The following is a 27,958-nucleotide window of genomic DNA, read 5'->3' as shown; positions in this document are numbered from 1 at the left end:
AAGGATGCCCAGGGTGGGATTGTTGGGGTGTTTGTGCAGGGCCGGGAGGCGGAATTGACGATCCTTTCCAGCTCAGGATATTCCACGGTCCGTGCTGGGTCCCGGAGCCGTGCCCGGGCGGTGCCGATGCCCGGGCCGGTGCTTGGTCCCGGGGCGGTGCCGATGCCCGGGCCGGTGCTGGGTCCCGGGGCGGTGCCAGGCCGTGGGGCGGGCGGTCGGCCGGGCCCGGGGCGGTCGGTCGGGCTCACGGCTCCGCCCCGGGGCGGCGCAGCGCAGGCCCCGGCCCGGCTCCATAAGGCCGCGGGGCCGCCGGCCGGACCCAGCGCCCCACGGGAGGGGCGATGTGGCCAGGGGGTGTCATGGCCCGGGCCTGGAGCTGCCTCTGTCGCCTCCTCGTCTTCCTCATCTTCATCATCTTCATCCTGCCGCCGCCGGCCGCGCCCGGGCAGCCCGCGGGTGAGTGCGCGGGGCCGGGCCGGGCCTGCCGCCCGCAGCCCGCTCGGCCCCCATTCCCTTTCCCGGACAGCGCCGTTCCCCCTTCCCCGTCCCCTCCGGAGGGTCGGGCCCTCCCTTGTCACCCTTCCCCTGCCCTCGAAGGGGTCCGGTGGGGCAGAGCCCTCCGGAGCTCGGCCAGAGCGTGGCCCCGTGTGCCCCGCGGCGGTGCCCGGGGGTGGCCGGTGCCACCCACAGCAGGCGGGTCTGTGGGTGCCAGCACCACCTGTGCCTTGCCCAGCATCGCCGGTGCTCAGGGATGCTGCGGAGGGCCAGGCGGGGCTCCGGTGCCGGGCCCATGGAGCTCCGGATGGGGAGCTGATAACGGGGCTCCGGTGCCGGGCCCATGGAGCTGCAGACAGGGAGCTGATCCCGGCACAGTGAGACTCCGGTGCCGGGCCCATGGAGCTGCAGACAGGGAGCTGATCCCGGCACAGTGAGACTCCGGTGCCGGGCCCATGGAGCTGCAGACAGGGAGCTGATCCCGGCACAGCGGGGCTCCGGTGCCGGGCCCATGGAGCTCCAGAGGAGCTGATTTTGGCAGAGGCCTCGGGTCCCGGCACACCTGCCCGAGTTCTTTGCTCCTCCATCCTCCCGGGATCTCCGCCCGGCTCCTGCCCCAGCAAAGCCCCAGGGATTTGGGGCTGCCCGGTCACTGCAGGTGGCCTTGGCCATCCAGGAGCTCGGTTATGGGGCACAGCTGCCCGGGCTGCTGTCCCCAGGGAGGGATGACAGGACTCAGTGCCATCGTTCTGCGTGGCTCTTAAGGACTTGGTCCCGTGCTGTCCTTAGGGATTGTTTATGAATTGAGATGGTTCTGCTTATGGGCTCTTATGGTGCTGATTCCAGGCTGTACATACATGACAGGCAGAAATGTCTCCTCTGTCATTGTTTCCCCCTCTTGAAGGGACACATGCACTGTGTAAAACTTGTGTTTGTCATTAATGCATGTTTTTATAGTCAGGTCTTCCCAGCTGAGCAATATACAACTTGATACGGGTGCTTCGTGCTGAGGACAGTGCTTATGTGGTGTGTGCCTCTCCCTGAGGGATTCTGTGCTGGAATCTCTTCCTCTCACTTGCTGTGTTGTTGCTGGAGGGTGTGTGAGCTGTGTGAGGTGAAAGTCAGCTTTGAGAGGTGGTGCAGCACATTGGGAACTGCCTGACTGGAGGCCCAGGAGTGATGTCTGGAATTATGCATCTCTGAGATGTCAGGCGCTTGGTGTTTTAGGGATAAGATTCTTGTTCCTGCCTGTAATAAACACTGGTGCCATTTCTGATGGTGGATGGTAGTGTTCCTCTTTGCCTTTGGAACCCTTTGTCCCAGCTATTAATGCCAAACCTTTAATGAAATATAATAAACCTCCCTTGCCTGAGTACGAGTGTGAAGGAGAGGGCAGAAACCTCCAGCTCTTGGGTTATAATGTGCTTTTGACACACATAGGGATGTAAGGCACAAGTGGAGTGTTACCAGAGACTATTATCTGAAAATTCCTGAATGACCATAATCACACAGTGGTGTGTAGCCTTAAGGGATTTGTGTGTATGGCTTTTCCCCTCCTGTTGGTGTCCATAGAAGCTTTCAAGATTTGATTATATGGATTAAAAAAAATCACAGGCAGAGGCTGCTTTGTGCTACTCCATCTCTTTCTTGATACTTGGTGTCACACGCACACCAGGATGTTCCAGCCAGGCTTGACCACAATTCCTAAAGTGTCTAAATGCTTGGGTTTAAATTTCTGGGGAGATAGGGTGTTTGGTTAAGATAAATCTTTTGTTCAGATCACGGAAGACACAGCACTGCCTCACCCATATTGCAACAAATCTGGGACAACCATTCAGCAAAGAGTGGGTTTGTGGTTATTTATTTCCTCCATGTGAAAGGGAAAGAGAGAAAAGACATTTCAGTCAAGTTAATTAATGTTGCCTTGCTTTTGGAAAAAAGAAATGAGGATCATGGCTTTAGAGTTCCTGCATGTCTTGATCATTATTATTTCACAAGCTAAATATATATAAAAAAAGGTAAGAATGTGCATTTCACAGTTCCCTTTGGTGGCCAGATGTAAAGGCAGTGATGTCTCCAGAGAGAAGCTTCCCATGGAGTCAGCTGAGCAAGCAGAGCTGGTAAGATGGGGAGGAAGTGAGTGGGCTCAGCATGCCATGGGTGGAAAGGAGTGACTCAGGGCCAGTGACCCCCAGGAGGTTCATTTTTCTGCAGATAACTGAGCTTTACCCTCCTTCTCCTTTGAGAAAGCTCTGAGGTGCAGAGCATGTTGTGACAGTACCAGTGCACACGTGTGACAGTCCTCCTTGTAGAACAAGGGGAGCTGTTGTCTTGCAGACAAATTAGGCTTTAGGAAGGGCAGAAGGAATTGGGAGAGTCTAGACAGGAAACACTTACAGCATAGGTCTGGATTTCAGCAAGGGGTGTAAGAATTTTCTAGGAAATATTTCTGTGGGAGAGCTCGGTAACCTGATCAACATCCAGCATCCCCAGTGAAACACCAAAGGAAACTTCATCAGCTGCTGTGGCCAGGTTTAATGTTATCCAAATATTCCAGGTGAGCAATACACACAGAGGAATTTGCTTCTCTTGCCATGATTATTGGTCATCTCTTCCTGCACCAGCACAGCAGGAGAACCCAGCAGGTTTGAAGACTGAAAGCAGGGGAGGGAGAGGTGGAAAGAAAATCCCCAAGGAGTGGTGCCTGTGGAAGAACAGCTGGCCAGATGTTCCCAGGTGTTTTGAAGATGAAGCACCACTGAGGCACTCTTTAGTGTTTGAGGTTTGGGAGGAGCTGGAACTGCTGGCTCCACAGAAAACATTCCTACATTTAGAAGAAGTCTTGTTGTCTTTGTGTTTTTTTATAAACCTCTAAACATTTTTAAGTGGACTTGGATAATATTTACATAGGGAAAGTGAAGGAGGTTTTTGCTTGCTGTTGTCCAAAGAGTAAATCCTACTTCAGCTGTGACCTCAGTGCAAAAGTCAAGTGCACCAAAAAAAAAAAGCTTTTCCTGGTGTGTCATTGCCTGGAGAAATAAAAAAAACTAATAAAAAAAGAAATCATAAAAAGCAGCGGTTCTGTTGTTTTGAAGGACATATGTAAGTAAGCCAGGTCATGGATCTCCTCAGACACTGCTTGGCAAAGTCCTGTATGATTCTGAAAATAGGATCTGGAGAATGCAGATTGAGCTGGCAGCTGGTACCTCCCAGTCGGATGGGATTCAGGCTCCATGAAGACTGATAAGAATCCCAGTGGTCTGAGCAGGAGAGAAGTATCTGTCAGGGATAAGTGGCTTTGAAAGGATGGTGCAAAGTGTTGTGCTGAGGTGGAAATAACCCCTCTACAAGTATGAGAGGGTGAAAAACGGGGAGCAGGAAAGGAAATGAGTGTCAGAGTGGGTTAAATGACAACTGAATCAGATATGTGCAGTTTGGAAGGTGAGTTTAACCTGTGGAGATCCACAAACACACACAGCACGTGTGCCTTGGTGTGTGTGAGGCCTCTCTGGGCTGTTGTGTCCTGTTGTGGGGTATTTTGGGAGAGTGGAGCCAGAACAGCCTGATATGAGCAGGCAGAGGTGTAAGGAAATCCTCTCCTTAGTTGCAGGAAAGGGAGGCAAGGATGACAGCAGAAAATCTAAAGATGTGGAGCTGGAGGAAGGGCTGGAGGAATGGAGAGTGCAGCTTGAAGCACAAGGAGCTGATGGTTGGGTCAGGAATGCTCCATGTCGAGCTGTCCTGGCTGTGTAATGCCTTTGGCACTTCTGCTGAGCAATCCCCTGCCAAAATGTGGAAGCTGACCTCAGCTATTAATTGTAATCAATTGATGATAACCACAGTTAACTTAATGAGTTTTGGTATTAGCAGCTGAGCTGCTCACATGCTGATGAGTTGTTTTTATGAAATTGGCTTGTTCTGTGGTGTAACAGGCCACAGCATGAACTTTCCTCTTTTTAATTTTTTTTTTCTTCCGTTGAAGAGTGTATCTTTGACCTTCCTTGGGAAGGAGTCACAGCTCAGGAAGGATGGTGACTGAGGGGAAGTGTGAGCGAGTAAGTGCATGTAGCTGTGTGCTCTGATTCTGTAACTGAGCCAATGGGTCCAGCAAGACAGGGGATGCATTCTGACCTTTGCTGAACGCAGATTTTACCTGTCAGGCACCCCCAGAACACCTGAACACCCCCAGAAGTTCCCTCAGTGTCTGGAGATTCATTATAGCTGTGATGTGTTCTGGTGGTTCTCAAGCTCCCACATGCCACGGAGCATGCATGGAATTCCTCTGGTGGATTTGGGCTGGGGAGGGGAAGATGAATCACGTCTTCCTAGTTGTCTCCAGTGCTTGGTAATTGATGGCAGCCTTTAATGAGGTGAGATGAGATGAGATAACCATGGTCATGGATGCAGTTGTGTTCTTCTGATCAGAAATAAAATCTCAGCACGGAAATGGGTCATCAGCATGTCCTGTCCTCAGCGGTGACGTGCTGCAGCTCCAGCAGCTGCCAGAAAGCACCTGACTATTAGAAGTCCTGTAACTTGCTGAAAAATTGATTCCAAACCCTACCTGCCCTTTGTAGAAGGAAGTTGTGGCAGCAGGGTTGGCTTTCTGCTCGGCTGCACTTGTCCCTTGGGTTGGGTTTTGTCCCTTGTCCCTTGGGTTGAGCTGCTCTGTGCCCTCCCTGAGGGGCTCTGTGCCCTCCCTGAGGGCTGCTGGTGATGTGTGAAATGCTGCCCAGGGCACTTGGCATGGGAACAGCTGCTTTGGGAAGTGAGGGGCAGTGCCAGGGACATCCCTGCTGAAGAACTCCCACCCCACCACCTCCCAAACTAGGGGTGAAGGGTGGGAAGGAGGGCAGAAAGTGGGGAGAGAGCTGTCAGAGCATTCAGAGACTTGAAATTTGGCCTCTTTTAGTGCTGTTGCTCCAAGAGGATCCTCTTGGAGCTGTGCTTTTCCCAGAAATCCCTCCCAGTTGTGCTTCATGTGATGATTCACTGAGTTGTTTGCTGCTTCCAAGCTGCTCTTGGGCAAACGTGTCAGCTCCAGGCAGTGCCAGGGCTGGCTGTGCCCTGCTCTTTGTGTCACCTGTGAGCCTGCAGAGCCTGGCATGAGTGTCCCATGAGGGTGGGCAGGGCTCTGGGGATGGGACCAGGGCAGAGCAGGAGCTCAGGGCTGGCTGGAGCGCGTGCTGGGAAATGACAAATGGGCAGGAGTGATTGCTGCAGTGTGTGTGTGCTTTTGGTGGTTCGTTCCAGGAAAGGAAGCAGCCCTTCCCTCCCTTGTTTTCAGGCCAGGGAGGTGCTGACACTGTGTTCTGTAGCCACTGAATGTCGGGGGCTGTTTTCAGGAATTTTATCTCTGCTTTTTTAACAGTAGACAAATACTTTTGTAGTATTGCGTGTCTCCTTTAATACTTTCTAATACTTTTAATGTTGTATTAATTTAATACTTTTAATGTCTACTTTTTAATACTTTTAATACTTTTAATGTCTACTTTTTAATACTTTTAATGTCTGCTTTTTTTGTAGTATTGTAGTATGTCTACTTTAATAGTAAGGAAACACCTTTTGTCTACAAACACCATAATAATGAAAGTTTTGCTGCAGTCTGTGCCCTGTGTGAGTTCCTGAGGAGCAGTGGGGCTGTGCCTGTGCTCTGGTGACAGAAATGCTGTGTGGCAGAGCAGGAGAGTGCATCTGAGGCCTCCTGCCATGGCCACGTGTGCCGTGACAGGAGGGAAGCTGGCAGTGAGCTGATGGCTTGTTCTTCAGGGATAGTGGTGGGAAGTGTGGGAATCCATAAATCAGAAAGGTTTGGGAAAGCTGCAAAAGGCCTCAGATACAGCAGAACTGTGATTAGAGCTAAGCAGCAGCCATGAGATTGGTCAGCAGAAAAATTATGTAAAATGTAGAAAAGCAAGGACAAATAGAACAATGGCCTGTGTATTAATGCTTGTCTGAATAACTCCCTAAGCTACAGAAAAGTTTATCTAGTGAGATATTAGGGAGTTCTAACCTTAATAATGGAGCTCTGTGCATTGTGTTTGAAGGCTTACAAGCAGGGATTGTATTTGAAATAAGGAAGCATTGTTTAACCAAAGGTACCTGTGCTTATAGTGGTTGGATAGAACTACTGTCAATATAGAATATACACTATATAGATATAAATACTGTCTATGTGCTTTTGCTTTGTGTGATTGGTCAAAAAACTTATAAAGTGAGTTGTAACATTGAGTTCTTGGTCTGCTGCCTGGGATGTGAGTTGGTGGCATCTTCCCACTGTCATAACCATGTAATGAGACTGATGCTGGAAAATCAAACAGCTCAAGGCACGTTCCCAGCAGTCCTGTCCTGTTTGTGATTTGCACAGAGACCCTTGCTGGTGATAGGAGCAGTGTGCAAGGGACTCTCTTTTCCCTTGGGGTGCCTTTTTGAGTGCTCCCCAAGGTGGTGATGATGATCTGTGTCAGCTTGCCAGGGATGGGAAGGCATCTCCTGAATGCCACTGCAGCCTGGTGCTTTTTGGGGAACCCCTGGCATTTAAAGCCTGCCCATTTTCCCAAGGATGGAGCAGCCTCTCGTGGAGCTTTGAGCTCACAGTGCTGTCCTGCAGCTTAGAGAAGCCAAAGGCCCTTTGGACATGGAGTGTGAGTTTTGGTGTGCTCAGAGGGGCTGGTTTTAACTGGCTGCACCATCTCAGTCCCACTTGAGAGATTTTAGAGGGTCTTGGACACCAGACACTCGCTCACCCAGACCTGGTGATCATTTCTGGAGACAGTGAGAATAACTGTTCCCTTCCCCCTGCCTTTGTTGGGAAGCTCAGACTCCTCTGATGAGCTCATTGATTCCCTTGCCATGAGCCAGGAAAACTATTTCTCTGGATGCTGCCTGATCAGCCTTGGCCAACCTCCTGCTTCCTGGGTGAGTGGCTGAGAGCCAGGCACCAGCAGATGCCACCACTGATGGGAAAAGTAATTTGCATGCACAATTTATTGTTGTTTACACAGTTAATATAAAACAGCTTGCAAAACGTGATAAAGGGAGCTTGGGCTGTGGACTTGTTTGGTTCAGGGGATCTGTCTGATGTTGCATGTACAGATAATATATAAAGGGATCTGTGACAGCTTCTTTGTTGCAGGGATTTGTCTCACCTCAGTCGTTTGATGAGGCCCTTGGGAGCTCTGTAAAAGCATAATAAATAGTAGAGCAGCCTCAGGGCAGTTTGGCTGTGCTGTGCAGGGCCAGGGTTGAGGCTGAGCTGTGCCATGGGCAGTGCATTGAGAGAGGCTGCACAGGGCAGTTGTGCAGCTTTGCAGCACAGGTTTGACACTGGGCATCCCTTGCTGTGCTGATTCTGCTGATGAGGAGTGGTGGTGCTGGTAGGACAGTATTTGGAATGTGAAGATTTCAATTCAAAACTTTCTGGGAAAATTGGTGTTTGTGTGTTGTTTGTGTGTTGTTTTTCTCTGGCCCCTTGCAAAGCAATCCAAGCGTGCCTTGCTCTGTGCTCTTCTGAGTGTGCACTTTTCCTCAAGTAGTGTTTTCCTCCTTGTGCTTCATCCTCTTGCCTGCTTTGTTCCTTTAGCCAGTGTTTCTGTTCTGCTCTCCAGGTTTCCAGGAGATTTCCCTGCTCACTTCCTACGAAGTTGTAACTCCACAGAGACTGGGGAGAGAACGACGAGAGGCTTCCAACAGCTCTTCCATACAGGTACTGGGCACTCTGAGCCACATCTTCAATTTAGTGTCTATAAAATCCACCCAAAACTGACCTGAAATGCCTGTGGGGTGCTGCTGGGTGCACCTGGCAGCAGGGAAATGTCTGTCCTTGCAGAGAGCAGCACCTGTGGCACTGCTGGCAGCTGAGGGACAGGAGTACCTCCCTCCTCCAGAGCTCAGGAGTTCCTGCAGTGGATTTTTGGTCTGGGTGTAAAACTTGCATCATGTTCAGTAAAAAAACTGTGTTGTCCTTTTCTGGCTCTGTATTGGAACTTTTCTGTGGAAGTTTTAGAAGGACAGAATAAGAAAACCACATTTCTATTTTGAAACCATTTCCATTTCTATTTTGAAGCCATTTCCTTCATGGGATTTTTTCCCCAGTCACACAGGAAGAGATGCTCAGTTCTCAAGGCAGGGACAATTATAAAATAAATATCAGACTCATTTGTTGTTGGTTTCAAAGACTCTTTCATTCATTAACATGAATAAAATGCACCTTTCTTTTTATTTAGGACAAGGTGTCATATGCCATTGAGATTGAGGGAAAAGAATACACCATTCATCTAGAAAAGAACAAGTAAGTGATGAATTTCTTTAAATTATTAAATTATTTAAATTAAATGTTATTAAATTACTGTTGTGTCCAGATGAGAAGCTGGCAGGTAGCACATGAGTTTTGAATCCTGGGGTTCTGTGTGGGAAGTGCAGGTACACCCCAGCTCTGCACAATGGGAAAAGATTGAATCCTAATTGTCCTGGCCATCATCCAGAGATGGTTTTTGATTCCTGCAGCCCTGGGGGAACCCCCTTCAGAGCAGGAAGCTGCAGATTATTCCGAGGAGACCCAGGGAATCTACAACTCTTTCCATTCACAGCTAAAAATAAACAAGCTGAAGTGTATTTCAAGTAAATATTTTCACTTTTGTCTGGATCTTGTTTATTGCTTTAGTTTTGTGGTTTTTCCTGTCTCAGTAGCACAAGGACAGTAATAAATGAGGAAACTGACTCTCTCCAAGGTCTGAATATTGACACCTCACAGCTGATACAGTCTGTCTGTCTGTCTGTCTGTCTGGGGTTTAAGGGCCACTTGCAGCACCAGCACATGGTCATTTACCAGGCCACTGCTGCCCTTGTGATAGAGACACAACTGTGCAAGCCCTTGGGGAGCTCCAGCTGCCCCTTGCCAAGGCCTTGACCCTCAGAAATGTGGGAATTGAGCTGCACCACATCAATGGAATGACCAGTCTTAGTCGTGGGAGACTTTCCAATGCACTTCCTCCTCAAACTGGGGAGGAAGAGGCATATGCAGCAGACTGAGGGCTAGAATTTTGTTTCTGCTTGGAAACAGGGTTTTAGCACAATTTAATGGGTTTTGCTGCTTGTTCTACTCTCTGAGGTGAGGTGGTTTGTTTGATTTCATGAGCAGTTCTACCATTCTGGTCTCTTGAATTTTGCTGTGAAAATATACTATTTCTTTGTTAATTTTAGAGGATTTTCCTTTTTAATATTTTCTTATTTAATTTCAATTATCACACTTGATTAGGACCATCTTACTGCTCTGTTCCAATGTCCCAGCCATTCCATGAAATTCTTCTTGTGTTCCTTGTCCCCTGTCATTGCAGAGAACTGCTGCCCAAAGATTTCACAGTTTATACCTATGACAAGGAGGGGAAGTTGCAATTGGAACATCCAGATGTCCAGGTAGGACTTCCTTCTATTCCTGTCCTCACTGAGGGTGACAGGAACAGAGCATTTGTGGGATGAGGGAGCTGGGATTGCAAAAGGATAATTGTATTTTCTGCTGGGCCCCCTTTAGTACCCACTGCCCTCTTCCTGGAGAGAATCCTTAATTTTAGATGAGGCTCTAACCTGTGAAAAACCTGTATTTTCTGCTGTGGAGGTGGTTGTTGTCTCATTAGAAGCTGCTCCTCTCTACAAGGCAGTGCTGCTGTTGGTGCCTCATTATTGGGGTGCTGCTGTCCTTGTCCCAAACCCAGTGCAGGGCTGCTCTGGGGGCTGAAAAGGCAACTTTGCTTATTTTTTTGCACAAAATGAGCTTCTAGATCAGTCCCTGAGGCACTGTGAGCTGCATCCATTCAGCAGGGATGGCTTTTAGGAACTAAAAACTCCTCAGAGTGGGCTGCTCTGTAAATCCTGACATGTAGGAGCTGCTGGAAGGGATGGATGCACCAAGTCTGAAGGACCTTTGGGTAGAATGGGATCTGTGCAGTGTTGGAGTTATTCCACAGAAAGCATTTGCTGCCTGACGTGTTGCCTTTGGAAATGTAGACTTGAAAGCAAGTTGTGTGATACAAAATGCAAGAGAGATTTCCTAATGGTTTCACTCTCAGGGATCAGTGCTGTTCCTTTGAAAGGGAAGTGTTGGTCATACATGATTCATAGGATCTTGTTCTTGAAAATAGAGCACCTGAGTCAAATGACTGTTTGCTTCCTAGTTCAAAGGGATTGGTTAGAGGAAAGATGCTTTTTCAGCATTAGGTCACAGAAGTCATGCTGGCCCTGAACAATTAGCACAAATTCTCTGTGCTTTCTGCATTCCTTGCTGAGCAACAGGGGACAGAACCTGTGTTATAGTCTCCTATATCAATGTCTAAAGATGTCCTTGCCAGAGGAAATTGAGTGTATTTCCCCATTGTCTAATTTCCAGAATTTTTATGTCCGTGTGTCAGGGCTGCCCTGTGCAGCACAGCTCTGGTTGGGGTGCACAGCAGGTCCCTCCTCCTGCCACAGAGAGGTGACAGAACAAGCCAGACAGAGCAACAGGGGACAGAACCTGCATTATAGACCCCTGTATCAATGTTTAAAGATGCCCTGCCAGAGGGAATTGAGGGTATTTCCCCATTGTCTAATTTCCAGAATTTTTATGTCCATGTGTCAGGGCTGCCCTGTGCAGCACAGCTCTGGTTGGGGTGCACAGCAGGTCCTGTCCCTCCTCCTGTTACAGAGGTGACAGACAAGCCAGAACTTTCTGCCAGAAGACTGAAGAGTAATTTGGCCCAAATCAGGAGGGAGGGGCTGGACTCGAAATATTTGAGGCAGGGTGGAGGACAGAACAGGAGAGGGATAGCATAGCTCAAGTCAAGAAATCCAGCTGTGGTAAATTGAACTTAATACGTGTTGTGTTCTGGAGTTGTGATCGCTGCTGGTCAGTGGCAGCTCAGAGGCTGCCCTGGCTGTGCAGGGATGCCTGAAACACCTGATAATGCACCCTTGTTTTCCTGCCCAGGATCACTGCCACTATCAGGGCTTCGTGGAGGGGACCCTGGATTCCCTGGTGGCTGTCAGCACCTGCTCAGGGCTCAGGTAGCACAGCTCCTCCTTTGTGTCCCTGCTGTCACTTTGTGGCTGCTGAAGCCAAAACCCATTTCTGCTGCTTTTGTCACTGGCTGCACTGAGCTGCCTTGGTGCTGGTGTCCTTTTATTCAAGGAGCTCACAGATATTTGAAGTACCATCAAATAAGCTAGTAATGCAGATTGTTACCAGAATGCACTAAGTTGGTTTTGATGCATATTTGCAAAATAACTTAAAAAAGAAGTTATTTTTTAACTTGCACAGATAGTCATGACAACTGTGCCTATTGCAGAAGTGGAATGTTGAACACTCATCTCCAAATTTCACAAAATTGGCTTTAAACCTTATACACCTCAAGTTTGATGGAATTGTTTTCTGCTTTGGCCTAATTGCCATATATTGTGTGCCATATATTGTATTTTTTATAGAGCCATGTCAGAATGGCAATAGTGTATTTGAACTCTAAAGCATTTCTGTTTAAGACCTGTGATGTAATTCCTAGGGCATTGCAGAGCCTTACAGAAGTATTTAATGCCCTGCATTTGTAAGGCCCTGCTCAGTGAAAGGCCTTTGGAAATGTAGAATTGTGAAGTGTGCTGGTTCACAAGAGCTGAGGTATAGGCAGGCTTTGGTTACTCAGTAAAATAAAATTCTGTGTTACTGTCTTCTGTGCTCAGTGCCACATTTCTTACACACTGCCTTATTTTAGGGGTTTGGTGACAATAGGCAATGTCACCTATGGGATTGAGCCCATGGATCCCTCCTCTGGCTCTAAACACATTTTATATCGACTGGAGAATGTGAAGAAAGAGCCCACAGAGTGTGGAGTAACCACTGCAGGCCAGGAAGGGGAACAGGCGGAGGGAGAGCTCCATCCCAGCATGACCCAGCTGCTGCGGGTAAGTCCTGCCCAGTCCCACACAAGGGGTTTTGTGAGTTCATTTCAGAGTGTGCAAGCAGCTTATCAGATTTCCTGGGACTTAGTGCATACCTAAAGGTTTATGATTTGGGGGGTTTGCACTAAGGGACAGCTCAGTTTCTTCCTCAAAGCAGCCACAGTCTCCTCCTGCTTCTGCACATGGCATGACCAGTGTCACTGTCATATTTTCTGAAAAATCCCTTTGCCCAGGATTTTCTCCTGGGAAGCTGAGAAACCTCAGAGAAAAAGGAAAACAATATTATTAGAATATTCCCAGAATTTTTTGGGGGACTTCTAAGGGCAGGATCATGACCCTCATCATGGAGAGGCTTGTTAACAAAATACTGCATCAGGAGCCAGGAGAATATTGTCATGTTTGTTCCATCCTCCTCACCATCACAGTAGCAGTTTGGTGTGAAGTCCCCCTTGTCCTTCAAGGACTGTCTGTACAAGATTGAAATGAAAGCAGGAGAATGAAGAAATGTTGTGTTTCACATCCAAGCCATTGGTATTTGTTGGTAGAATCTTTCTGCCCCTTTATTAAAGCGTGTGGTGACTTTCCAAAGCAATCTGTGCAGAGGTGCTTTGCTTTTGAAACAAGGGGAGTCTTTGTGCAGCTGAGTTTTAGTGTAAAACACAGAAACTCTCATTGCATTGGATTACACTGCTTGGATTTGGCACTGTGTGCTCTGGGTGTGTCTCAAACCACTGGTGGTATCAAGTGAAATATGACAATGTCATGAGGCTTTTTTTTTTTTTTTGTTTATACTTGAAATAATAAATCTGAAGTTGTCTAAAATATTTTATTTTTTTTTCCCCAGAGGAAGAGGGCAGTCCTGCACCAGACAAGATATGTGGAGCTGTTCATAGTTGTGGATAAAGAAAAGGTGGGAGTTCTGTGTGTTTTTTCTTTTCCCTTTACTTCAGGAGAGGGCCTGGAAAGCCCTCAGATTTCATTACTCCCAAATGGATTGTTAAAAAACACTTGACAATTTACCCAAGTTGTGCAAATATGCTGCCCTGGAAGTGGATAAATGTGTGAAATGCAATCCTCCTCAGAAAAGAAGTCAGCCATCAGACAGGGAGAGGTTCTGTTAGCAAGGAATCTCCTGATGTAAGGAAAGCATGTGGTAAAAACTGCCTTTGCTGTTGGCTTTGGAATACTGAGCTGCTGAGCAGCACCAGTGAAGATGTTGCTGAATTGATTTGCGTCTTCATGGAGATTTGGAGCCAGGCAAAAATGTTCTGTTCCTTTTTCAAACTGTTGTCTCCATCTCTTCTCTTCATGAAACTGAGTTTCTTTGTCTTGCAGTTTGAAGATTTTGGGAAGAGTGAAACAGAAGTAAGAGAACACATGGTGCAGCTGGCAAACTTCCTTGACAGTGTGAGTAGGAGGGACTTTGTGTGCTGCAGCCCTGCTGCCTTTTGGAAATGTCCATCCTGGGGTGTGTTCTGGTATCGCTTTGGGGAATGCATCCCCATGGAAGCTTTTCCATCTCTAAATTCATCAGCACTTACCCACCTTGAGAATTAGTTTAGGAAACACTTCCAGCCCGTGCTGAATCCAGCATGGGACAGGACGGATTGCTGCAATTATTGCAATTCTTGTGTCTGTGTAAAGGTTAGAGAAAAAACCAAAGTGGAGTTTGATACTCCACTATTTCACCTGATATTTGTCAGAATTGAGACTTCTTATTTCTGTTTGGTGTTGTCTTACAATGTAGCCAGTGTGGCATTTAAGCATTGATCCTGTAGCTAATGAAGGTCTGAATCACAGGTAAATGCATTCTGTTGTGTACTAGCTGTGAAAAAAATTCAAACCCACACAGCAAAGATGGATGCTTGCAATAAGATCTATAACACCAGTGTCACTGTCACATTTTCTGAAAAATCTCTTTGCCCAGGATTTTCTCCTGGGAAGCTGAGAAGCCTCAGAGAAAAAAGAAAACAATATTATCTCATTGCTTCTCCTGTGTTTTGCTGTTTTGGAATGTGGTTGGAGATTGTTTGATTGGTTTCATGGGAATTGTTTTAATGGCCAGTCCTGGTCAAGTTGTGTTGAGGCTGTGGAGAGAGTCATGACTTTTCATTATTATCTTTTTAGCCTTCTGTCTGTATTCTTTAGTATAGTTTAGTATAGTATTCTTTAATTTAGTATCATAAAATAATAAATTAGCCTTCTGAGAACATGGAGTCAGAGTTCTCATTCCTCCTGCCACGAGGGAAAAACAAGACACCGGGTCACTTGTTTTTGTCTGAAACTATAAATGAATATTTTTCCCCCCAGATGTACGTTATGCTGAACATCCGCATCGTGCTGGTTGGGCTGGAGATCTGGAAGCACGAGAACATCATCAGCACTGATGGAGGGGCTGGGGATGTGCTGGCCAATTTCGTGCAGTGGCGAGAGAAGAATCTCGTTCTGCGGCGGAGACACGACAGCGCCCAGTTTGTCCTGTGAGTGCAGCCCCTTCCCTCTGCTCCCAGGGAGAGGATTGGGGGATTTGTGTTTGCAAACAAGCTGTGGGGCTGCTGGGAGATAAAACCAGCACTGGGAGAGAAAAGAAACAATGGGAAGGATTCCACTGATTGGTGAATGGAAAAAGAGATTTCCTTATTTGTAAATAAACTTTAGGTTTGCTGGTAAATGAAATTAGACCAGTAAATTGAATTAGACCAATAAATTGAAAGATGAAAGGAACAATGGAGAAGAAAAACCCCAAAATTCCTTAAGAATTAAAAATGAAAAGGTAGTGTTGTACATTAGAGGGGAGTCTTTGGGATCAGGTGTTCTGGGAAGTCTGAACCTCTCAAGTACTTCAGAAATAGAGAAAAACCCCAAAATTCCGTAAGAATTAAAAGGGAGGGTTATACGTTAGAGGGGAATCTTTGGTATCAGGCATATTGGGAAGTCTGAACCTCTCAAGTACCTCAGAAAAGGGGAAAAACCCCTAAATTCCATAAGAATTCAAAATTAAATGGGAGGGTTATACATTAGAGGGGAATCTTTGGGATCAGGTGTTCCAGGAAGTCTGAACCTCTCAAGTACCTCAGAAATGGGGAAAGAGAGAAGGGAAATGTGGCTGGAAATTGGGATAAAAAGGGAGGCTGCATCCTCCAAAAATTGGAGAGACCCCAGGGGATGCCCCATGGCCTCTGCCTTGATTGGAATAAAGTCAAAGGACTCCTCTGTCTCATTTTTGGACATAAATCTCTGGTGTTTGTGGATTAATTTTCCTAACACCAGGAAGTTCCTTCTGTCCCTGTGTGCTCAGCCCAGCAGGCACAGGGCCTGCAATGCCTCCATGGCTTTCAGCAGCCTAAGATAAGGAAATGTCTTGATGACTGGACCTAAGAAGCCCCTCTTTGCCTTCAGACCCCTTCTCTCTCTATAAGCCTATAGGATCCTCACCACTGGATAGTTTCCAAAACTCCTTTACTCTATAAAAAGTCCTATTTTTGCCCAGTTTGGCAGAAGAGCTGTCCCTGGGAACCTTTGCAGAAGATGCCAATAAAAGCATCTCTGTGGAACCTCACACAGCCTTCTCCTCTCTCTCCCTGCCACTTAGCAAGCTAAAGAGCTGAAATCACTAATGAGCTGATAATCACTAAAAGCTGAACTGCTTGCTAAGACTGGAGTCTGCCTGAGGGGCCTGGACAGGTCCTGCTTAATTGGACTTCTCTGTAGTGCCTGTGCTCCTTATATGCAGAGGGATGATGTGGAAGAGGCTGAATTTCCCTGTAAACACTTGTTTTAAATTCACAGAGTAAAGGAATCTTGAGCAGCCAGCAAAAGCTTAACTGGTGCCATTTGTGCTTGCAGTCAGTAGCAGTGCTAGGAAAGCTGGAGCAGCAGGGTTTGTGGCCCACAGGCAGGAGTGGTGTGGATTCTGTGTGTGTCTGTACAGACTGATGATGGTTTCTCCTTTCTCTTCATGACTGCAGGAAGAAGGGTTTTGGTGGCACAGCTGGAATGGCCTATGTGGGAACAGTGTGCTCCAAGAGCCATGCAGGAGGAATTAATGTGGTGAGATTTCTTCAGTGATCTCTGAATGTGATTTATTGCACTCTGAAAGTCTTCCTGGAAGCACATAACAAAGCTGAAGTGGCTTAGTGGGGCTCTTATGTTGTCCCAAACAATTTCTGACATTTCCAGGGTGTCTGGATCACAACTTCTCTGTAGTCTTCTGCTCAGCTTCTCTGCTCAGTGTGCTGTACTCATGCAAGAGGATTTCTCTGTATTGTTTTAAGCATCTCTGCCTCAAAAGTATGTGGGAACTGTGGGTATTTTCAAATCTGTTCTGCAGCTGTGACCTCCCTGAGCAGTGCTGGTTCACTGCATGTTTTATGTGGAACTGCAGAGCCTTAGTCAACCAAACTGCTGGTGTCAGATAACTCACAATCCCAGAAATCTGCTTCTTTGGACCAGTGACAGAAGTGCTGGAATTTGCACATTTCAGGAGAATTGGGCTGCTGTGGAGAGTTCCAGTTTTGTGTTAATGTTGCAGCTGCTCTGGAAAGTGGAGTTTGTTGGGTAGTGTCCCAGAGAGGTTTCTCTGAGGGCTTTTACTGCTGAGCAAATTCCATGCACTTGGTTGGAAATCCAGCACTGTTGGTCTGAGAATCCTGATAATGTAGATCCAGAATGGCAAAAGAGTCTCCTTGGCACAGAAGCAAACATTGGCTTTGTCAGGATCAACTTTGTGCTGACTGCTTTCTGTGTCTCTCCTGTGCAGTTTGGAAGGATCAGTATCCAATGTTTGCCTCCATCATGGCTCACTTTGACTTTGTCAGATTAAGCTCTGTTCTGACTGCTTTCTGTGTCTCTCCTGTGCAGTTTGAAAGGATCAGTATCCAGATGTTTGCCTCCATCATGGCTCACTTTGGCTTTGTCAGGGATAAGCTCTGTGCTGACTGCTTTCTGTGTCACTCCTGTGGATCAGTATCCAGATGTTTGCCTCCATCATGGCTCACTTTGGCTTTGTCAGGGATAAGCTTTGTTCTGACTGCTTTCTGTGTCTCTCCTGTGCAGTTTGGAAGGATCAGTATCCAGATGTTTGCCTCCATCATGGCTCACGAGCTCGGCCACAACCTGGGGATGAACCACGACGATGAACGCGTCTGTCACTGTGGGGCAAGCAGCTGCATCATGAGCTCCGGAGCATCGTAAGTAGCTGAACAAGGGAAGGCAAACAAAGCTCAAAATGCCCCATCCATGTGCTTTGTTTTTGTGGATTACTTTCACCTTCAAATTCCCCTTACAGAGATTCCTGCTGTGCTTGTGATGGGGGATGCACATGTCCCCCTGTTCTGGCTTGGCTCAGTGTAAAGCTCAGCTCATTTTCTCCATTGCAGGGGATCCAGGAACTTCAGCAGCTGCAGTGCAGAAGATTTTGAGAAGCTGACACTCAACAAAGGTGGGAGCTGCCTGCTCAATGTCCCAAAGCCTGATGAGACCTACAGTGTCCCTTACTGTGGGAACAAGCTGGTGGATGCTGGGGAGGAGTGTGACTGTGGCTCTCCAAAGGTTTGTGGCTGTGTGTGTAACTTATCCCAGCAGTGCCCCCTCTCAGAGGGGACTGTTTGTGACAGAGGAGGAGATTTGGTGACATTCACAGCCCTTGTGTCCTCAGGAATGTGAGAACGATCCATGCTGTGAGCCAGGAACCTGCAGGCTCCGATCTGGTGCTGAATGTGCTTATGGGGACTGCTGCAAAAACTGCCAGGTAGGAGACTGGGGTGGTGGTAGGAGGCTGAGAAAAGGAGAGTGTTGGCTTAGTGCATCTGTGAGAGGGAGTTGTCCTGTGTTATAGATGGATAATGAGGTGATTGGCTCTCACAATTAAAAGATAACTATTGTGTGAATATCAAGAAAAGCTTTAGTGATGTACAGTTATGTTATTGTGGTTTAGATGTCCTCTGTTCTCTCCATAGTTCCCTTTCCCCCCCATATTGTGACCATCAGACAGCGTGGGGTGTCTAGGACAGGTACAAAGAAGCTGCACACGCGTCCCCTACCTGGGGCAGGTGGGAATGGAAAAGCTTGGGGGTGCTTAGGGGATGCGGCATGGCAACACCTGAGCTCCAATCCAGTTACAAAGCAGTCTCCAGTGATAAATGGCACGGAAGAGCTGAGGGACAGACTTTGGGAAGGGCCAGGGCTGGCTGATGCAGCCCCCAGGGGTATAAAACACTGAGCATCCATCTTGTAGTCGTGGTGTGCACGAGGGGCAGTTCCCAGCACTGCAGCTTTTTCCTCATGTAATGCTTTGTTGTATTTTTGTTAAGGTTTAATAAACCTCTTTAAACTTTCAAACTGGGCAGTTGTTTCTCACACCTGGCCCACGAGGACACGCAGATCAGAATTCAGATCAGTCCCTGCTCAGGTGCAGCACCGCTCTCTGCTGTGAGACTCCTCTTTCCTAACCCAATCCTCCCTCCCCTCTCTGCTCAGCTGCTCCCTGGAGGCACTGAGTGTCGTGCCAGCACCAACGAGTGTGACCTCCCTGAGTACTGCAATGGCACCTCCCAGTTCTGCCAGGCAGATTTCACCGTGCAGAACGGGCACCCCTGCCACAACCAGGAGGCTTACTGCTACAACGGCGTGTGCCAGTACTACGATGCCCAGTGCCAGGACATCTTTGGCTCCAGTAAGGGTTACAGTCTTTCTAAGAGGTGTAACTAAAGAATATATGAAATATTGGTCTCCTCCAGCCAGGTGTTATAAGCTCTTGGAGATTTATTTCACACCCAAGATAGCTCAGCTACCTCAGAAGGTATAAAATAAAGGTTTTATTAAAGGCAAAATAACAAAACTCTTTACAGAGAAGAAGCTCAGTGCCAGGACATCTTTGGCTCCAGTAAGGAATGCCACAGGGTTACAGTCTTTTCTAAGGGGTGTAACTAAAGAATACATGAAATATTGGTCTCCTCTAGCCAGGTCTCATAAGCTCTTGGAGATCTATTCCACACCCAAGATAGCTCAACTACCTCAGAAGGGATAAAATCAGCAGGATGGCTTTTGTTGGAAACAAAAGGGTTTTATTAAAAGGCAAGATAACAAAACTTTTTACAGATAAAAAGCTCAATGCCAGGACATCTTTGGCTCCAGTAAGGAAGGGCACATGTTACAATCTTTCTAAGAGGTGTAACTAAAGAATACATCAAGTATGGGTCTCCTCAAGCTCTTGGAGATCTATTCCACACCCAAGATAGCTCAGCTACCTTAGAAGGTATAAAATCAGCAGGATGGCTTTTGTTGGAAACAAAAGGGTTTTATTAAAGGCAAAATAACAAAATTCTTTACAGATAAAAAGCTCAGTGCCAGGACATCTTTGGCTCCAGTAAGGAAAGGCACAGGTTGCAGTCTTTCCAAGAGATGTAACTAAAGAATGCATCAAGTATGGGTCTCCTCAAGCTCTTGGAGATTTATTTCACACCCAAGATAACTCAGCTACCTCAGAAGGCATAAAATCAGCAGGATGGCTTTTGTGGTAGTGTTGGAAACAAAAAGATTTTTATAAAAGGCAAAATAACAAAACTCTTTATAGAGAAAAACTGATTCAGGTGCAAGAGGTCCTCCTGCTCCTGGTAAAAACCTCACAAAAGCAATTTGTTTCTTTCTTCTCTTCTTTTTCTAGTAAATTGCCCAAGCAAAACTTTTTGGCTCTTATCCAATTAGCTGTCCTTAAGTTTGAGGTGAAGTCCCCTAAGTCTTATGAGGTTTTCACCTCATTGAAGAGAAAAACTTCTAGGCTTATTTCCTTTTTAAAAAAACAAAAGATAGTTTTGTCAGTCCGTCAACAGGGGGCACATTCCTATAAATGCACTAAGTTTATTTAAAATATATTTATTTGCTTGTCACTAACAGAGACCAGCTGGCTTTGGCAGAGTATTTGGAGCAGTGGTAGTAATGGTTTAGCATCATGGTCATGCATTCTTCCTGTGTTACATTTAGTTTTGTGCTGGGGATCCAAGCCATAATTTTGTTGCACTTATGATTGCTGGTACAGTGGAGTTTCTGCTCTATAGGTCTGTAAAGAAATATCAAAAAATATCAGGTTAAGGAACTGTTTTTCTCAGTTTTTAGACTTGGAACCTTGTAATTCTGACATTATAACTTCTTTAGTGTTCTGCCCAAGTTGCTAAGGTCGTGGCAAACACTTGGTGCAGCAGGGTGGTTGCTGTGGGTACAGGAGACCCTGTGGGAGATGTTTCTGTGCCTGGGTAACGTGGCTCCTCTCTCTGGGGATGGGCTCTTGTTTGCAGAAGCCAAAGCAGCCCCCAACATTTGCTTTGCTGAAGTGAATTCCAAGGGGGACAGGTTTGGCAACTGTGGTTTCCATGGCCATGACTACAAGAAATGTTCCAGCTGGTGAGTCGAGCCCAGTGCACTGGGAAGTGCTGAAATAAATGGTTGGGGATCTGTATTTGGGTGCTGTGGTGTCAGTTTGGGGTGTTGTAGGCGAGGGATGCAGGGCTGTGCTGAGGAGAGGGTGTTCCACATCTCCTGTCAAGGATTGTGCTTTCCCTGAGTGATCACATATGGGAAGATGAGAAGCAAATCATCATGTTTTCCTAAATGTAGAGATTCCAACAGCTTACAGAAAGAAGGGATAAACTACTCTGGCAGCACTGGAATGAAGCCCAGTTCAGTTTTATTTGTCAAGTTGCCTCAATTTTGTTTTCAAGTAGCATCTTCCAGTAGAAAGGGAATCAAGCACATGGTAGTGTGGTTCTCAGAATAAATTCGAGTGTCACTACAGTGTTCCTGTGTTGCTGTTGTAGGAATGCCATGTGTGGGAAGCTGCAGTGTGAAAATGTGAAAGCCATGCCTGTGTTTGGAATCAAGCCTGCTATTATCCAAACTCCCATCAGAGGCACCCATCAGACGTGCTGGGGAGTGGATTTCCAGCTGGGCTCTGATGTCCCAGACCCAGGAATGGTGAATGAAGGCACCAAGTGTGGTAATGGAAAGGTAATAAAAAATTTTAAAATGATATCCTAATGTAATAATTTGGGGTGCTCATGGGAATAAAATTTTCAGCTGCACTGTTTCATGAATAGTTATGACCATTATTTTTGGATGCTTGTAGTTAAAATTTTCAGCTGCTCTGTTTCATGAATAGTTATGACCATTATTTTTGGATGCCTGTAATTAATATAAAATGACATGAGTCCACTGATTGCCCCCACTGCCCAGTACTGCACTGCTTGTGCACCAAACCTTTAATGAGCCTTTCATTTGGAGGTGAAGCGAAAGAAATTGAGTTCATTGAGAGCCAGAAACTTTGCTGTGTCAATGAGCAGGAAGAGCCAGGCCCTCACAAATCCTGGAAGACAACTTTCAATTAAAATCCAACTAAACTAAAGAGTGCAGAAGCTTAGCCCTAGCAGAGGAATGTGCATTCCACATGTCCTTACTGGGCACAATTTAATTGCTGTTCCTTTACATTCAGACTGGAGACAAAAGGCTCCAGTGCCAGCTCAGCCCCATGCTGAGAGGCCTTTTGTGGAGCAGAGTTTGTGCAGAGTTTGGAATTATCAGTGAGAGTGTGTGAGGCTTTGTGGCAGCAAGCACAGCCTAGGAGCAGGGATCTGGGCAGGCAGGGGGGCACTGAAATGCCATCATCCCTCATCTGTGTGCATTTCTGCTCCCCAGATCTGCAGGCACTTCCAGTGTGTGAGCGCCTCTGTCCTGAACTACGACTGTGATGTGGAGAAGCAGTGCCACGGCCATGGGGTAAGCAGGGAAGAGAGGTGATCAGTAACTTTATTTTCTGTTTTGTCCAACTGTAAAACTCTCTATAAAATGCCTCTAGGCAAGAGAACCTGTAGCAGTGTCAAAAAAATCTTTGACACAGCTCTCTGCCAGGCAAGCATTCTCAGTTCCAGTATTGCTAATGAAATTTGACTCTGCATCTCACAAAGAAAAAAAAAACAACAAACAAGTAAAAGCCATGGTGTGTAAGCTGTTGGGATAGCTAATCCTTGGAAGCTCTTCCTGAGCAGTGCTGTGTGTGCTCAGTCATGTGAAATCTTGGGATGCCTGGCCAAGGGCTGTGGAGTAACTGGGTAAAAGTCTCCAGGCTGAGCAACAAAGGACAGAACAGGTCATGGCTGCTGCAAGCAGATTGAAATGCACACAAATGGAGGTGACTGAGTAGAGTCTTTGTGTTTTGGCATACAGGTGTGCAACAACAACAGGAACTGCCACTGTGAAGCGGGCTGGGCTCCCCCTTTCTGTGACTCCAAAGGCTACGGGGGCAGTGTGGACAGTGGCCCTCCCTACAATGGCAAGTGGCTGTGGGAGCTGGGCTGGGGCTGGGGCTGGGTGCTCCAGGGCAACCCCACGTGTTGGTGAACCCAGGCACCTCTGGGTTTCACTGGCAAGGAATTCTGGCAGAGGTTTTGTGCTCAAGGTGTTGCACTTCTGTCCCGGGGTGCTGGGGTAGGGATCTGTAAGGATCTGGTTTAGTTCAAGTGATTTCTGCCACCTTAGAACAAAGATCCTCTTGGATTTCCCTGTATCCAGGCTTGGAAGGGAAGCTCCAGGGAAGGGAAACATGATTCCTGCACAAGAAAAATCAAATGACAGAGCTGGAGGCTTGCTCTGCTCACTGAGGGTTTGAAGGTGAAATAGGAAGCCAGAGCCAAGCTCTAATCTGTAGCCATGATATTTTCTGAAAAATCCTTTCCTTAGGATTTTTCCTCCTGAGAAGCTGAGAGGACTCAGGAACAAAATGCAAACAATGGTTATCTGCTGCTGTGGAATGCAACAGGGGCAACTGTGATTGGTCTCATGTGGTTGTTTCTAATTAATGGCCAATCACAGTCAGCTGGCTCAGATTCTCTGTCCAAGACACAAGCCTTTTTTATTAATTCTTTCTTTTTCTATTCTTAGCCAGCCTTCTGATTAAATCCTTTCTTCTATTCTTTTAGTATAGTTTTAATGTTATAAATATCATAAAATAATAAATCAGGCCTTCTGAAACATGGAGTTAGATCCTCATCTCCTCCCTCATCCTTGGACCCCTGTGAACACTAATCTGGAGAAAACTTGCTGTGTCCATGTGGAGTCTATAAAGATGGGATTGTTGTAACTTCTGTGGGCTGCAGGAATGATCTTGAAGACTGTTTTTCATAAGCTGGTGGGGCTTTGGGAAGCCTAGGGACTCTGATGCAATAACAGGCTGGAGAAGCACACTGGAGCTCAGGCAGAGCCCTCAAATCATCAGCCAGAAAAAGGGAAAGGCTGTTTTGGTACAGCCTACAGGGGAGAAATTGCTGCATATAAAAATGTCAAAATGAAGAACCCAAGTTCTTTGTCTACAGCAAACAGTGGCTGGAGAAGAGGTAGATTTACCATCAGCCCAAAAGGCAGAAGCTCTGTTTTCCTCTCTCATAAAATCTTTAGTAATGAAACATTACAGCCATGAAAAATTGGAGGATTGATCTCCTAATTTAATGTGCTCCTGCAGCCCAGGGTGTCAGCTCTAACAGATAAACAGAAAGGATCTATTTGGCCATCTCTCTTCTTGTATTCTTTGGGGTTTTGTCTATGAAGAATGGAAAGCGGTTACAGAACCATTCCTACCTGAGCAGAGAATATTTATTTCTTCCCTGTGGTTTTGTGCCCTCAGACAAAGACACCTCGCTGCGCAATGGGCTGCTGGTGTTCTTCTTCCTGGTGCTGCCCCTGCTCGTGGCTGCTGCTCTGGCCTTTGCCAAGAGGGACAGGCTGAAGAGGAGCTGCAGGAGGCTGATGTCCCGCTGCCACTCGTGAGTGCTCCTCCTTTCTGCCTTCTCCTGTGCCCTGGAACTGGGCAAAATCCATGCATGGTTGTTTACACCAGTCATGCCAGAGTGTGGAGGCATTTCCCAGTCCCAGGATGTCAATGGCACATGCAGCTTGCCTCTGGCAATGACAGAGAAGATAAATCCATCCCAAATCAAAAGAGCAGAGAGTTTTCTCTTTATTATTATGTTTGTTCTTGTGCATTGGTGATAGGGGTTTGTATTTTCGGGTCCCATCTTCCAAAGGGAAGCTGCCAGAGTCTTGAACTGAAAAAAGGTTGTTTTTATTTATTAGATTTGTAAATATTAATATTATTTGCAATTAATATTGTAAATATTCATATTGTAATATTAAATATTATCTTTCTCACGTTTGATAAGTGCTAAAATAGTATAAATCCAGCTCAGGTTCACAGTGTCTGTGTTCCCAGCCTGCACAGGGATTGTGTCTGGGTTATGTGCTCACTCAGCCCATATCCATTGGATTTCAGGTCACTTCAGTCACCTCCTCCTCGGCCAGACACTGAGCCCAGGGATTACCAGCCAAGAGGCTTCTCCCGTGGCATGCCTTATCCTCCAAGAGCTGTGCCCATGGTAGGAACCAGCCACCTTCCCTTACTCTATTTATTACTCTCAAGTAAAGACAGGAAGGCAATTGCTCTAATTTTTACCCTGATAAAAGCTTTAAAGTTACTTCTTCACTTCTGGAAATTGTTTGTCCTCAATAAAAAGCAGAGAGAATATTTGTTTTGTGGGGGGCTCCTCAGTTTCCCAGTTTAAGTGTTGTCCCAGAATGTGCTTGGTTTACCTGCTTTGCTGCTCCCTTTTCCTCATGACAGATGCCCAGCCCTCTCTCCTTGTCACAGCAGTTGTCCTCTGAAAGCCACAAACAGCCAGAACACACTCCTAGAGCAAACCAAGTGCTGTTGTGATCAGCCTTGCTGTGTTTTATAAAATACAGAAATCCAGCTGTTGTGATCAGCCTTTCTGTATTTTTCAAAATCCAGCAGTTTCCAGACTGCTGTTGCTTTTTCCTGCTGAGTTTCTCAGAGGAAAGAGCTCCTCTGACATTGCCAAGCTGCTTTGCAAATGTTCTTGAGCCTCACTTGTTTAGTGATGTAAATATTTCGATTCCCTGACGTAAATATTTCGATTCCCTGCGTGCAGTTGGTGACCGTTCTCTTTGTGTTATTTTTTGCAGGATATGCATCCCAACACCTTTCCTGTGCCAGCTTACCCAGTTAACCAGCACCCCCAGCAGGCTTTCCACCAGCCCTACTACTCCCCACCGCAGTACCCAGTGCAGCAGCCACCGAGGGTGCCCAGCAGGTCAGTGCAGTCACTGCAATGCCCCTGGCAGGGGCACTGATGGCATTTCTTGTCCTGGCTGTCGCTCCTGGGGTGTTCCATCTTGTGTTGTGTGTGAGTGGGGCTGATTTTTCAGCAGGAGGAGTTTCTCCTTCACTTCACCCTGGAAGGCAGCGTGTTCATTGTGCGCTGTCTCGGCTGTGTGGTGATGGATGAGGCTCAGAGCGTGGCTGTGCAGGCAGATTAGCCCAGCAGGTGGATGAAAGGCCTGGTAAAATAGTCAGCTTAAAAGCAAATCACTCACAAATCTGTCATTGTGCTGATTTGTGAATGCTACGGCCAAGTGCAAAACCATTTCTCTTAACTTTGAGCAGGAAGTTTTCCTGTGTTTCATCTTAGTTTTGAGTTGTGCTTGTGAGATGCAGTGCTGTGCTGTGCCACACACAGACCCAGCACGTGCCAGTGCCTGAGTGGGAGCATCCTAATGTAGCTCATTTTGTGTGGCTCTTGGGCCAGGGGGGGTCTTCAGAGAATTTTAGAGAAAAGGTGAGTGTGGCAGCCACATTTCTCTTCCCAGAGAAAAGCAAGGCACAATTCTTTCCAAAAATATTTCTGAGATTCACATTCTTTGAACCTCAGAGAAAGGAAAAACGATTCTTATTGTTTTTCTACTACAAAAGTAGAATGCAGTATGGAGATTGTTTACCCAAAGTGATGGTGCTTTGTTTCCTTGGCCTATCAGTGCCAAGTGTGTAGCCTCACATTTCTCTTCACAGAGAAAAGCAAGGCACAATTCTTCCCAAGAATATTCTTCTCTCATTTGCTGTGCCTTTTTGTGCCAAAGTAGAATGCAATATGGAGATTGTTTACCCACAGTGATGGTGTTTTGTTTCCTTGGCCTGTCAGGGCCAAGTGTGTGTGTCAGGACAGTCATGAGATTCTGTGCAGTGTGAGCAGAGTTGAGTGCTTGGCAGATTCAGTTTAGATGAAATGTAATATAGTATAGAATAATACATATAATGTGGAATAATATATACTATGCAACATAGAATAATATAGTATAATAAAGGAATTAATTAGCTTTCTGATAAGATGGAGTCAGATGCATCATTCTCTCCCCTCGCTGGGGGTTCCCTGTGAATACTAAAGGTGAGTTTGACCAGAGATTTCAGGCCATTGAAGGCACAGTCTGAGCGTGGCATTTTTGGGATGAATCTTGGTGTGAAGCTGGGGTGGTGCAGTGGTGGGGCAGGGTGTGGTGCGAGGGCTGTGGTGGGGCATGGTGGGCTGTGATGTTGTGGCACTGACTGCTCCTCCTCTGTCCCCTGCAGGCCCCCACCCCCTCAGCAGAAGCTTGTACCTCAGGGACCGCCTCCAGCCCAGCAGAAATGTTTACCTCAGGGACAGTACTTCCCCTCCCGACCGGCACCTCTGCCTCCCAAGTAGCTTTCCCGAGCTGCTGGCTGCGACAGCTGAAATTGCAGTTCCCCTCCTGGCATCCCATGGCAGTGCAGTGCCGGCAGCCTCCCTCTGCAGCCTGGGACAGGGCAAATGAGAGATCCCGAGCAGGAATGTAGAACTTCACACTCAATAAATACCTCGACCAAAGCTGCAGGGACTGAAACACCCAGCCTGTCCCTCGCTCTGTCCAAGCTTTGCCGCTGCAGCCAGGCTGGCAGCTGGGAAATAGTCCTGAAATCCAGCACGTGGCTTTGGGTTTCCCCATTTCTGCCACGAGCCCTGGTAAGGAAATTGTCTGATTTGGTGTTGTCTCTCTGATTGTGCAGTGAGGAATTGGAGTAACCCGTTTGTAAAGCAAGGAGATCTGTCAGTTAATTTACAGTTACTCTGCATGGACTGGAAAGTGTTTCCCATGTACACCATAAATGGAATGAGGTCTCAGAGGACTTTTTCAGGAAGAGAGATATATTTTAAACATGTTTATGCATGTATATATGTTTATAGATGCATAATAATGCACTTAAATTCTTAACTCCATGCTGACTGACCCTAAGCTGTGCTGTAGGAGCACTGAGTTTAATGCTTTTTAATTAGAGAGTGGCTAAACGAGACTCCTGTACTAATTCCCACTAATTCATGGATGGGCAGTGAAGATAAAGGTACGAGAAGACACGGCCATATTCTGGTTTTAAAAATGGGCTGCTGCTAGGTTTTAATTGAGGTCTAAAGACAGCAGCAGTCCCTGCAGAACACTGGGAGGTGGGAAGTGTCTCTGCCTGGACCACCAGAGCTTCTCTGAGCACTTTAAATGGGAGCCTGGTGGCTGATGCACCCTGAATTTAACAGCCAAGCCCTTGTGGTGTCAGTCAGGGCTGCTGTGTGTCAGACTGGGCTGCCCCGTGCTCCTGCACCATGGGCTGGACTGGATTTTGGAACTCCTCCTGAGCAGAGGT

General features: G+C 46.9%; 2 protein-coding genes across 2 annotated transcripts in view; both read left to right on the top strand.

Annotated features, from left to right (window-relative positions):
- GOLGA7 (golgin A7) overlaps positions 1-27,958 on the top strand; it is a 270,030-nt gene that overhangs the window by 49,085 nt on the left and 192,987 nt on the right. The gene's annotated exons all lie outside the window — the stretch shown is intronic.
- Positions 275-27,958, top strand: LOC128949519 (disintegrin and metalloproteinase domain-containing protein 9-like). Its single transcript, XM_054294374.1, has 22 exons — positions 275-456; positions 8,103-8,200; positions 8,721-8,785; positions 9,831-9,909; positions 11,456-11,532; positions 12,231-12,420; positions 13,262-13,327; positions 13,753-13,824; positions 14,728-14,897; positions 16,386-16,467; positions 17,473-17,606; positions 17,796-17,967; positions 18,074-18,166; positions 18,895-19,090; positions 20,709-20,814; positions 21,228-21,417; positions 22,102-22,182; positions 22,630-22,735; positions 24,083-24,221; positions 24,728-24,830; positions 25,438-25,565; positions 26,876-27,958. The coding sequence occupies exons 1-22, from the start codon at positions 342-344 to the stop codon at positions 26,988-26,990; spliced, it is 2,577 nt and encodes an 858-aa protein (XP_054150349.1). The 5' UTR covers positions 275-341; the 3' UTR covers positions 26,991-27,958.

This window comes from Melozone crissalis, unplaced genomic scaffold, assembly GCF_028551555.1.
Source record: "Melozone crissalis strain CALT ecotype California unplaced genomic scaffold, PUWL_Pcris_2 ptg000247l_1, whole genome shotgun sequence".
In the NCBI taxonomy this organism is placed as follows: domain Eukaryota; kingdom Metazoa; phylum Chordata; class Aves; order Passeriformes; family Passerellidae; genus Melozone; species Melozone crissalis.
Note: the sequence above shows the minus strand (reverse complement) of the source record. Positions and strands in the feature narration are given on the sequence as shown.

Coding starts and splice junctions, on each gene's coding strand:
- LOC128949519 (XM_054294374.1), top strand. CDS start 342: ATGTGGCCAGGGGGTGTCATGGCCCGGGCCTGGAGCTGCCTCTGTCGC. Junction 8,786..9,830: donor ATTCATCTAGAAAAGAACAA/GTAAGTGATGAA, acceptor CTGTCATTGCAG/AGAACTGCTGCCCAAAGATT. Junction 20,815..21,227: donor TACAAGAAATGTTCCAGCTG/GTGAGTCGAGCC, acceptor TTGCTGTTGTAG/GAATGCCATGTGTGGGAAGC.